General features: G+C 40.6%; 2 protein-coding genes across 4 annotated transcripts in view; both read right to left on the bottom strand.

Moving 5' to 3' along the window:
* lrrc1 (leucine rich repeat containing 1) overlaps positions 1-12869 on the bottom strand; it is a 32212-nt gene extending 19343 nt beyond the window's left edge. For 2 of the 3 annotated variants that reach the window (XM_080741055.1, XM_080741057.1), the window contains exons 1-5: positions 12440-12569; positions 12106-12315; positions 7872-7989; positions 5904-5982; positions 3969-4058 (exon numbers count right to left, since the gene is read on the bottom strand). In XM_080741055.1, the coding sequence (XP_080597181.1) occupies positions 3969-4058; positions 5904-5982; positions 7872-7989; positions 12106-12264 (446 nt within the window). In that variant the 5' untranslated portion in view covers positions 12265-12315; positions 12440-12569. Of the gene's footprint in view, positions 1-3968; positions 4059-5903; positions 5983-7871; positions 7990-12105; positions 12316-12439 lie in introns of all 3 variants that reach the window. The other variant, XM_080741056.1, reaches the window with a different exon arrangement.
* The window catches only part of fbxo9 (F-box protein 9), a 446168-nt gene that overhangs the window by 345700 nt on the left and 87270 nt on the right, over positions 1-13198 (bottom strand). The window lies entirely within an intron of this gene.

The following is a 13198-nucleotide window of genomic DNA, read 5'->3' as shown; positions in this document are numbered from 1 at the left end:
TCCCAGTATCTCACTCTAAAACCATAAGGACAATTTTATTTTTCCATCCTGCATGAAAGCAAGCCTATTGCATTTAGTCTACGTTGTGCAAGTTTAAAGTCATAGTTCTATATTGCGTTTGTTAGCCGAGATATTCGTAAATCTTTCTTGAATTAATGTCTTTAGTTTGCAAATATTAACTTGAAGCAAAAATCCATAAAAACTAGGCTACAGCTTTTTTTTTTACTTATCATGAGACGTATTGTTATCGGGGTATTCAACAACATTATATCAAATATCAAAGGCTTTCCTAATATCACACAGCCTTAGTGCTGACCTATTTTTACTGCTGCTCATGCAGAGAAACCTAAAGTTCAGATTAAAATATTTAGCAAATATCAAGTTGGGGTCATTGTCAATCTTTACATCAAGGCAAATTGAAATGGCTTATGGTATGGAAATGAACACAACTGTCATCAGTATAATAAGGCTATGTATTAATACCACGCTAATACGCTATACAAAGAAAAATTTGGTGCTACCTAATTTCTGATTGTGCTACTTAATTAAAACGTAGGTGGCACCAGTGCTACCTGTGAAAAAGTTAGTCTGGAGCCCTGAAAGTACCATTCAACCTCATAATCATGCCTCCTATTCACTGTTGAAATCTCACACCATCTACTGTGTTATGGTTTTCATTACGGTCGCTCCTTGGCAGACAGCAGGTCTTAACTCATTGCGTTACGTAACACAGATAACACACAGTACCAAGAAGACAAAGAAGGAGTGTGTATTAGGGATGGGACGATACGTGATATTATCGTTTATCGTGATAAAAAACACTCACGATAATCCTATCGTGGAGATTTAATGTATCGTGATATCGTACTACGTCATTCACTGGGATCAATTCACCTTTTATTTGCCAAGCTGCATATCTGGTACCATTTAAACCCTTTATTGGTAAAACATATGTATAATATACATACTTGATACAGTCTTTTTGTTACTCTAACAAATCTCTGCCAAAAAATAGCCGATCTACAAGCTCACAACGCGTCGCAACTCAAGGCGTTGTGAGCTTGTAGATCTCCTATTGTTTTGGCAAATGTTCCAAACCCAGGATAATAGATGTTGTATGTGGATATTTTGGTTATCGCGGTAATATTGTAAATCGCGATGTCTTTGGTCACAATAATCTTGATATGACATTTTCATATCGTCCCATCCCTGGTGTGTATGCGGCAGAGAATACAGGACATTTCAGAGGAAACCCCATGAAGAGTGAAGACGTAATGTTGAAGGGAGGTAAATTACTCAAATGCCATAGGGAGCACATGGTTCAAATGCCATAAGGAGCACATGGTTTGTTAACCACTTAAACACTCTATACTTCCTTGACCAAAGTCCCCCAGGGCGCAGTACTAGGTCCCGTCCCTTTTCCCCCCCATCTACACCTTAGCTAAAAATAACCGGTCTAACAGTACAAGCTTTTGTGTTGTGTTGCCTAAAGGTTGTGAGTTTGTTGAACTCAAGCTTCTATTCTCACCCAAAGCTAGCCCCAGAAAAAGGACCCTAGGGTTCGCCAGTGGTGTTCTTTTTGACAAAATGAGAGAAAACACATTTTCTTTACGTCTACTGGAAAAAGGCCTGTACAGTTGAAATAAGCTGTACATTCCAGAGTAACAACAACATGGGGTGCGTTTGGAAATGCGCACTCAACGCACTGGTGTGCCATGTTGTCATTCGTTTATTCGGTGCACTTGGTGCGTTGTCGTTCGGTAATCCAGTGCGCGGCACACCGGTGTGCTGAGTGCACGCACTGAACGACTCTACTCAGAAGATGGGGTTTGACGGTGTGGTGCGTCAGTGTGGTGTTTTGATGGTTGGTTTTCATGGCCGTGTCTCGAGCGCTTCTCAGCTGTGAACAATGGAGGAAATGACCGCAAAATGCAGCATTTGCAGCTTCGTTGGTTGTTTGGCCTTGATAGTTTCACACGCATCAACGTGTAAACTAACAGCAGGTATGCCAATGTTAGGAATTACATCTCCTTTCAATATCAACGTTACGTTAGCAACTGCTGCTTTTCAGAAAGTTTACCTTCAGAGTTCAGAGTGAAAAAGCACACAGCTGCCTCTTAACTGGTCGTTTGTAAATAAGCCACACTGAACGCACTGTACGTCACGCCCACTGCACTCACTACACTGAGCACACACCCATGAAGTCACGAAATGTAACAACATTAAGCACCTCTAAAAGTACAATAAAGGCATCATAATTTAGAAGTCTATAATGCTGACTTAATTATGACAGAGGGAGAAAAAAGAAAAGAAACATTCCATCTTGACTCATTCCACCAGACAGACACCCACTAAGCATCGGTGCATTACACGTACGATGTTAAGCAATAATCCCTAATTTATGGCAACATGGCAAGTCCAGGCCGAGCTCTGCTCAGCTTCACTCTGGTTGACGCTGTTGCATGTGATCCAATGGTCAAAACATGTCCAGGCTACCTCAATGATCTATTAAAATGCACTGGTGGCATTTCTCATTAGCCAGACACTAAAACAGGCTTATTTATTAGTTGTTGTTGAGCACGCCTTGCGTTCTGGAGAGCCAAAATGGCTTATGAACAATTCACTCTGTTCAGCTGGTGTGTGCACTCAGGACCAGGAGCTGTGAGTAAATCAAATATCAGCTCTTGCCATTAGTTGTATTTAATGTGTTTCCCTTAAAATGGAAAATTCCCCTTAAAATCCCCTTTCAACTACAAGCATTCAGAGCTTTGCCATTACATGTGTTGCTAGATGGATACATGGGAAATAGTTAGCTCACTGGGAAATAGTTCACTATTGTTAACTTTCTTACAGCATATTTTTGCTGTCTAGACTGGCTATGCCATTTTCCACTGGGACCAATCAGCATAAAACCTACAGAAAGTATCAAAATGGTAATGGTTAAAAAGGGATATAAATACAGTATAGTGTAGCTACACTGCAGTGTTTCACTGCCGTCAATTATGCCATCTTGGATTAAGTATTTCATATTCCTGGATGACAATATTTATGTTTTCTGCTCAAGGGGAAGAGGTACTGATATGATAAGCTGGAGGAAATTACAGAGGAAATTAATATAATAAGACAATAAAGAGGCAAGGAGACTGATGGTACACTAGGTTTGACCTATGATGTCTATTCCTGTTTCCCTTTAGAATTTCTCAGAGAATCTTTTCAATACATCACATGATACAAACAAATACTTACGATTATTAGGATAGACTAGCAATGAATGTAGCAATGATTAAGAAATAAGCCTAAACACACAAAGGAATGCATACAAATGTTACTGCAACTATGTAACTACAGATGGACAAACGTGTTTTCCGAGTTATTCCCGATGGTCCAGGCCAGAGTTCTGAGCTATTGTTTTTAATTAATTGAATTAATCACGATGATGCGCATCTGCGGTAAAAGAATCGGATCCGGAACAGGAAACAGAAGTATGCGTTGTGCGTGTGGATGTGCACAGTTGTGCACGATCTTACTTGAGATGGATATGCTGTGGCTAATTTTAAAAGGTAAGAAAAACAAAAAACATAGCTGTCAAGGAACGCCATAAGTCGAAAAACAATGTTAGTCAATATGCTGTTTTTGTTTAGTTTTTTGTATACAGAACTATTGGGCATCCATGGTGGTTGTGATTCAGAAGCTTGCATTTCTCACTATAAAACCTTTATTTAGACTGACATTGAATTACCTTCAATTTTTACCAGTTGTTGCACTACCATGTACCACATGGTAAATAATGCAACATCTACTGTAAGTAAGTAGCCTTGCCAAGCCATATGGCCCATATGTCAGGGTTAGGGTTACAAATAGGAACTGTATCTGTAAAGTCGTCATGTCAAAACTTGAACCAATAAGAAACTGTGTTCCTGACCGCCCAATCACATACATATATGATGAAACAGTGAGTGCAGACTTACTTTCCAATGTTCTCTGGCAGGACTTGCAATGAAATATCATTGATGGAAAGGCATGTTAGGTTCCGCAGCTCTGGAAAGCTCTCAGGTAATCTGGAAAAGTTACAGACCAACAATTTACATCACAATTTAAATAATCTCATATATTATATTATTGCGACCGTAGGTCGCAGTTAGTATGAAAACCGCCAGCTCATGTCAGTCAGTCACAACTCATGTCATGCTCCATTTTATGCCCATATATAGAGATCCCTAATGTCATCAATATATGCCCATATATGGATATTTTATGCCCATATATGTTGATCGCCCTAAGTATAACTGTTTTTGTGTTTGTTTTCTTTTGGAAGCCCTCTAGAAGGATTAAGGATATGTACAGGTTTTCATTACTTTGACACTCACAGCCATTACAGACATTTGAACTTAAGCGGCCTCCCTCACAAAAAATATGCTATATCTGGGGTGTATGACAAATAACTGAAACTGTCAATAACATCCTTAGTCTAATGATAATTTAATTAGTTATGAAACATGTCTAAGTTAGATGCATCAGTCGGTAGAACACTCGCCTTCTGGGTTCAATCCCAGGCATCACACTCTCAGCGAATGAGTAGCCACTAAGCACAGCTTGGTTAACACAAGCGGTAAGTACCCAGGAACTGATGGAAGGTGTTGCACTCAACCTCAACAACCATCTCCCAGGGGTCTAGTGCATCGAGAAGGGGTTAGACACCTTCGTTCTCAGCCAATAAGCTACTCTGACTGATGTACTTAATTACTTGTCAACTGGGTTTGAAAACATTTTCCTCACGTTAAATGACAATCAAGCTGAGGTTATGAAATTCATTCACGTGGTTCCCTTTACTCAACAAAAAGGTACTATTTTCTCCAGACTTTTTGCTTTGGAATAGCAAAGAAATAGGCCCAATAAAACAGTGGAAAATTACCCTTCTACAGTTGAAAATTACCCTACCACAGTAGAAAATGAGAACAGTATGTGTATACTGTATCATGCAATAGAGCTAGCACTCTTAAAGTATCAAGACCGTAGACACCCAAACTGAGACAAAGGTAATTCAGTTTTGTCGCCATCCGTGATTGATTAACTATCAGACAATAAAGCCCTCGCTCTAAACCCTCCCATCACTGTTCACAGTACACACACAGCCCACAGATGCGGTCATAGACCGTCCCATTTTTAGAAGCATTAAAGTAAAGCTTTCTACTTGTCTGCTTATTGTGTAATTATTTTCGGATGTTTGGGCAGTAGCTTCCAGTTCTGTGAAAGAAGGCTGCAACTATGCTGTCTGTGAATGAAGTTACCAGCCAGTTCAGCACACTTGTAAAGTTGTCATGTCAAAACTTGAACCAATAAGAAAATGAGTTCCTGGCCGCCCAATAACTCATGCTTTTTGGAGGAAGCTGCAGCAGGTTTAGTCCAAACATGTTTTGTCACAAAATAGTACAGTAGAAGCAATTAATACTTGAACCATTTGCACGGTAGGATAGGAACTAGTTTCACAAACAACATACAATGTCATAAATTAACGTATTTATGTTTTTGTTATTATATAATATATATATTTTTGTATATTATAATGATAAAAGGTTTGTTTTTTAACTATGTTGCAGGTATGACATTGAGTATTTTCAGTGATGGAAAGTAACTAAGAACTTTTATTCAAGAACTGTACTAAAGTACCAGCTCACAAAGTGTCGCAACGCAACATGTTGTGAGCTTGTAGATCTGCCATTTTCGAAAGTTTCAATTTAAAAAGTACTTTTTCCACCACTGAGTATTTGCACAGTGTATCTTTAGCTAACTTGAGAGCTGAGTTATACTGAACTACTCAACTGAAGAGGACAAAGGAGATGAGTGGAGTGATACTACTCAAGAGGACAAACAAGATAAACATGGAAGTATTTAAATGCATCTACCTTGTTAATGGATTACCACTGAAGTCTGCTACTTGGAGGGCTTTGCAGTATGAGATACTCTCTGGGATTTCCATTATATCTGAATAAGAAAGGAGGCAGATACATAAAATCATATATTCAGTATTTTCAGGCTCTGTTTTAAAAGGCAGCATACGGTTGGTTTAACAAGATTTGATTACTTCTTACAATAGCATATTTATCAAACATTTGAACTGAAGGAAGATCATATGTACAGAATAATGAAACAGGCATACTGTATATCTTTGCTATCGGGCAGAAACCTCTCCATGTATGAACCATAGACTGTATAAAAGATATGGACAAAGCCATTGGGGTGCGTACCTTTTGCGCGAAGCCCGAAAGCGCGAAGTGGGGAAATGTCCGATACCGTAGCGATCTGGCGAACGTCTTCTGGACAGGGCGTTTATCGTGCGCTTGCCCAGGCCTTACGGCCTGGGCATAAATATAACGATTGCATTCACCACGGCTTCGTAACTCGCGCGGCGCTCCGCCGGCCGCGCGGCCCTGGCCCGCTCTTCGCGGCCACTCGCGCCTGCGGCGCTCGGGGGCGAAGAGCAGGACCAAGGTCCGCTGGCCTTCGCGCCGCTTGCAGTGTCGTTTCCCCACTTCGCGCTAACGGTGCGGTAGGAGACATTTCACCACTTCGCGCTTTCGGGCTTCGCGCTTTCGGGACTTTCCCAGCCATTGCATAGAAATATGCAGTGCAAATGACACAATATGGGTCCTTGGCATGGGTGTTGCCATCATAGATTGTAAAGGCACCAGAGGATGCTATTGGCTGCTAACGGTCACGTGCAACCACAGGGATACATGGGAGAATGTGGTTGGAGCCTCCCGAAATACAGCACACGAAGAAGAACACAGCCGGCTGGTATCAGTTTAGTTGGCCAAGCCCCCCGCAACTTTATCATCAATTGTAACATAAATGGGACCTTATTTTCACAAAACGCATATCATCGTGATTGAAAGGCAATTTTTAACTAGCGATAGGAACCATAAAGTATGTATGAAAGTGTTAATTAAGGTTAGAAAACAAAAGGGGAAAATGAATGGGGCCCAATGGAGAACAATTCTTTTTGCGATCGGCCGGGGGGGAAAACAGCGCAACTAGCGGCCAATCATAGGAAGTTTTAGTTCCGTATTGGGCTCATTTTAAATCGGCGGAACTATGCCCCTGGTATGAACTAAAATGTTTTTAAAATAATAATAAAAAGAAACTATAATAATGTTTTTGGACACAAGGTACTGTACATCAAACAGCAACGATTTTGCCTCTGGGCTGAAATCTTTCTTATAATTCAAGGTGGTGTTATGCTGTAGATAGAATTGTCTAGTAGTAATGGCCAAGCCAAACAGAGTTGACTGCATGATCATTTATTTGAATGTTCAGTTGACGTGTGCCATTGCCACACAGCAGGCAGCTACTCAAGCTCAGCTCAGCTGAGTGCACAGTTTTAAGGTGAACTTCAAGGCTCAAGGTTCAACTTTATTTGTCAATAATACCAATTTAATTACAAAGTAAAAGGCATGTGAAATTCATTCAGCAGCTACAGCCTCAAGAGTAAAGATGTTCAAGACTCTGTCATATTAGTGTCAAAAACAATGTAATTAATAAATCTCACGTCTAAACTTAACCAAACTGCTTAACCTTAATCAAAATTTATTTAAAACTTTATGTTTCTGTCCACATTTACTGGGAGATCTAGAATTTACGGTGGGCCTACAATGTACTGTCTTTGTGGGAAATGTACAGGAAGCCAGGAAACTTGGGAATGCATACATTACTGTAACATTATTATGGTATAAATACACATACTGTATAAACAAGATAATTGATTCATAAGAAAATGTGGTTTACAATTTGACAGTGTATGTAACGTTATAACTGATCTTAAATAAGAGAATGCATGTTTTGTGCAATGGTTTTTCATTCGGTTCCCTTCTTACCATTTCGAGAGCAATCCAGTTCTACCAGCTGCATGAAGTTGGCTATTTCTGGTGGGAGCCTCTGGATCTCATTGTCACTCAGGCCCAGTTTTCTTAGTTTTATCAGCTGGAAGAATGGCTGAAAGATAAGAATAAATATTTATTGATAAAATGGTGTGAATAGTGCCACTTACTGGTTATACTTACTGCTGTACATTGAAACAAAGCTTGAAAGTGTTAAACCAAACCCAGTCCTACAGTATATCCCTGCTAAATCACCCAAGTGACAGTCAATTTGAGCACAAGAATCCCATCCATTATAGAAAGGGAACAGCTCCAGGATTCATTTCTGGATTACGTCATCTACAGATGCAGGCCTTAAATGAATTCCATTTGTGAAACGTGTTCATTTTCAAGAGTCAAAACAGAAGCATGAAAGATAATAATAGAAGGGATCAAATCTGAGTTCTGTCTTATAATTCTGTCCACTTCAGTTTAAATGTCTCGGAATGTTTACGTCGCTCAGAGTGTGCCACTCCTTTGGTACACAGTACACAGAGAGCCTAGTGACAACAGCTAGGACGCAGATAAAGACATTCTGAAGAATTCTATATCAGGCAATCCAGGACATAAGCCTGATTTATGCTTGGTGTGTCATGCAATGATGTTACATTGCTTGACAATACAACTGAATGCATTTTCAACTTTTCAAATAGCATGTTTAGAACCAATTTATGTTTTCTTTCAATTGTTATATTATGTGAAAATGTTGTGCCACTGCCAAGCATAAATCACAAATCAGGCTTCAAGTTCAAGAGAAAACAGAAAAACTACATTTTACCAAAACAAAACAAAGGGAACATTTCAATGGCAAGTTGTGTTGTGGGTCTACAGATACAAGCAGAAAATACAGTCTGAGAGATGAAGCAAGGGTTCCTTCCTACGCTGTGTGTCTGTCTACTCTATTCCCAATGTTGCAGCAAACCTGTTCTTCCGGTTACTGTCATTGCCACTCCCCAAGCTATCGTCCACGTCTGACTGGCACACAAAATTGAAAGTGGCTGACTTAAGAAAAACCCTCTGAACTACTACTAAGTACGTCTACAAACTTAAGTCTTTACATACTGTTTACTCTTGATTGGATGGAAGCCTAATGGTTTAAGACGGTACACATTGCAATAGCAAGCTAGTCTTATGCCTCTTCAGACAGAGATATGCTCATATATCAACATTCAGCAAACTACCAAGCAGCTACAGATTTAAAACAAGGTTATTTGTATGTGCTTCTAAACCATGGACCAGTTGATAAAGGGAATCTTTAGATAATAGACAAATGGGTTATTGTTTGCTAATTTGATGAGCCTCCCATACAAGAAAAGAACCGTGTCAAGAGAAACAAGCACTGGCCAGTACACATTCCCACAGAGCCAAACGTGTGTTTCAAGTTTCCACAAATACACTTTTGAAGATATTTACTCTGCTAACCTAATTGTTTAACTCTCAAATAGTTGTATTCTTCCGACTTAAAAATACACTGTACACAAAGCAATTAAGCAGACGATTTTGTGTGATGTTGCTGGGCGTCGACTTCATTACACTCACTGTCAATAATATAACAATAATGACTTCAATGCGGGAGGGACAAGTGTTAGTACATCTAGCCACCTTGGAGGCAAATGTGAGGAGGCCTGCACAATGAGCGCTGGGCTGGCGTGCTCCGACCGAAGGTTTATCCAACTGAATGTTTCTTGGGTTCACTCAGCACGCAGAGATGGCATTAGTCACATGCCAAGGCACACAATAGACAGTGATGTCCGTTGTTGGCATCGCAAGAGTCCCCCTTCTCTATTCTAAACATACTAAGAATATTTCTGTAATGGGTGTAGGTATTTGCTATATCGTGTGGCAATTCCAATAAAATCAAGCTGCCTTGCTGCTTGCTGATCCCATCCTTGCAAAGAGACAGACCAGAACGGTTGCAATTCGTGGACCTGTATTTTACAATTTAGGCTGATACATTTGTAATGGCTCAAGAGGAATGCAGAAACATTTGTAATGGCTCAAGTGGAATACAGACACTAACTCACAAATATAAGCCAACCTGCCACAAAACAGTTAAACTGTATTATTTTCAATTCAATTGACCAGAACCTGTGCTCTTCTTCGGCAGGCAGTAAACTGTCGCTCGACCATGAAGGGTCACTCCTTGTGTTCCAATACTGTTTATGGACATCTAGCGCTCAAATATTCTCAAATCTCCAAGGCTACATACAGTACACTATTTTGTAGATTCTCTACGTACATGTTATTTCTGTAAAAGCTTTAGGACAAGTTCTTAAATACTAAGGGTTCATTCATTTAATTAGCCAGTAGCTATGCCCCTCCCCTAAAAGCTTTTGTCCAATGCTAGCTTAGCAACCGGCAGCTTGCCAAGGCTGTTGCCAAGGCAAACCTTGGCAAGCAGGAAGTTATTCTAAGCTAGCATTGGACAAAAGCTTTTTGGGAGGGGCATAGCTACTGGCTAATTAAGAATGATAAGAAAATAAAGGTTTAAATGAGTGCAGGGATTAGTCACACTTCTGGTGGATGTTTCAATGCTTTATAATTACCCAGGTATAAGGAAAGCCTAGCAAATGTACAAAAGAGGCTATGCTGCCAACCCTAATTGAATCCAATTGGTTCTAGCTAGCTAACCGCAATGACTTGGATAATGTTGGGATAGTCTCTCATGCTCTCTGACTGATTCCATTTGCTCAGAACTTATCACAGCCCACCACTCTACATGTTACTATTAAGTTAATCATGTCATGTGGTCCTGTCTTTATCAGTGAAAAGCCACTACTGTTTCCCATTGACGGAATCCAAAAATAATACTAACTTCTAGCACCACCCTGACGCCATGTTGACTTCTGAATTGGTGGTGGTGTGAACCACTTAAACACAGTATATACTTAGTTGTATGATGAATGGCGGGAAATAGCCAATCAGCGCATTGTGAGCTTGTACATCTGCTATGTTTTCTTTTTGCCTATAATGACATTCTCAAAATAGGGACACCAGTTTGACAGTGGTTATGGGACCCTTGAGCTCTCCTTGTCTTGAGGAACAGCATGCGAAGTCTGTAAGCAACATTCTATTTAACTGCATATGAGGGGCTTGGGTCAAATTTAAGATGGCTGTTTACCCCTACATCACTTAATCCTCCTGCACTCTACTGGATAAATCTTCTCTTGACCTCATGAAAATTAGGGCATATCATGGAAATTAGGTCAAATCTTGGTGGTAAATCATACAATATTTTCTTTTAGAGGAATGTAACTTCCTGTGCTGTGTGCCTATTTAGTCACCTATGTAGTACATATCAGTGCTATAAGATCTGTGGAATTTTCAGAGGTCAGACTCTGACTCACCTGGTCAAACAGGTTGGGGGTTTGTAGAGTAAAGACAGTTTCAACACTTCAAAACAAAAGCTTTGAAATGAGTTGGCATTCATTGTCACTGACAATGAATGCCAACTAACCTGAACTACCGGTAAAAGTGCATTTTTGCTTTATTTTTTATTAACCCCAATTGTAAAACTTGAATGTCATTTAATTAGCCCAAATAATCTGAGTGGCAAGTGTCAGGAACAGTTCCCAGCTACAGTATGTGAGCCACACAGGGGTGACTCGGGTGAGTGGTTGGTTATTGCTGATCTTGCGCAATTTATTGTCCCCATGTTCCCACCAGCTTCTCACGGGATGCAGATCAGCATTGTCAGTGGTGGAAAAAAGTTTTTTTACTCAAGAGTATCAATACTGCAGTATACGTATAGAAATACTATGTTACAAGTAAAGGTCTGGAATTCAAATAGCATAGGTATAAAGTAGGGCTAAAGTGGTTTATGTAAGTTTAATAATATAATATTATATCTGCAAAGTAACCAGTAACTAACGTTTTCAAATAAATATAGTGGAGTAAAAGTACAATATTTGGATCAGATATGTTGTGTAAAAGTATTGGAAAGTGGAATATAAGTATACCTCAAATATGTACTTAAGATACTTGAGTAAATGTACTTAGTAACTTTACACCACTGGCATTGTACTGCTGAAGTACTTTCAACTGTCGCACACAAAACATTTCAACAAACGTCAACAACAACAACAACAGACTTGTGTTGCGTTCTATGTTGACATGTGTCAAATGTCATATGAAGTGAAAGCCCTTGGGGTGCAGCAGGCAGCAGCAGTGAGTGCTGTTCTGTTCCTCTTACCTTGGGCAGGTCGCGGAGCTGGTTGGCGTCCAGTAAGAGCTCCTCCAAACTGCGGTAGTATCGATAGATCTCATCGGGGACATAGAGCAGAGAGCAGTGGCGTTTATCGATCGCCTCAACGTGACGGCTGCAGCGCCACAGGGGGATACACTGAAACATCCCGGGATGATGATGGTGGTGGTGGTGATGTGCAAAAAAACACCCAACTGTCTGTGGGGACGCAACCAAATGTCCGTGTGGGTGGGAGAGAGGGGGAGAGATGCAACAGATTGATAACAGCACCTGAGGGGATAATAAACAACTAACTACAATCAAGAAAAAAACAGTGTTTTACCGTGTCAAGCAGGGGATCGATCCTATAAACTCAAAAGCAAGTCAGCATCGAAAAGACAACGCTCGTCTCCTCCACGCCGAGCGTAAATAAACCTCCCTAGAGCAGCCAGGCAGGACAGGAGGAGGTGGAACATGGAATAAAATAACCTCGCCGTGTTCCCTTCTCTTCACTTTGGTTGGGTTATTTTTTTTTCTTTTTTTTTTCTAAAACAAACCACCAGGCACCTGTTTGTTTGCCACGTCGTCAAAAACTCACAAAACCGGAGCGCTTTCTTCCTGCCCTGTCCTGTCCTGTGGAAACACCTGTTGAGTCCTTTTTCTCGGTCGAAAACAAACGCCTCGGCTACATTTCGCTTTGGGAAGAAGGTAGCATTTCTGTTCTGCTCTGCTGTGTGTGTGTTTTTTCCTCCTCCAGAGTTAATTTCCTCTCCAGTCCAGTTTGTGACCCGGAACATTCACTCCCTCATTCCAATCGTACGTCATCGTTCCACACACGGCTCCTCCCTCCTCTCCCCGCCCCGCCCATGATGGAAAACCAGAGCATGCGTTATTAGACCCTAGCGTACGACGGTGTCGCTCGCCATTATAAAAAACCTAGGAGCCAGAGCCAGTAGCGTCAGTTTAGAAAAAGCTAAGGTATGGCAACATGACTGGTGTCTTCCGCGCGCGTGCAAGACACCAGTCATGTTGCCATACCTTAGCAACAGGCACAATGCAAAGTACATTTTATCATTTCCCCCTGTAGCCAAGGTATGGCAGC

The sequence above is a fragment of the Nannobrachium achirus genome (genome assembly GCF_963921795.1).
Source record: "Nannobrachium achirus genome assembly, chromosome: 13".
Classification (NCBI taxonomy): Eukaryota; Metazoa; Chordata; class Actinopteri; order Myctophiformes; family Myctophidae; genus Nannobrachium; species Nannobrachium achirus.
The sequence above is the reverse complement of the archived record's forward strand: the minus strand, read 5'-3'. Positions and strand labels throughout refer to the sequence as shown.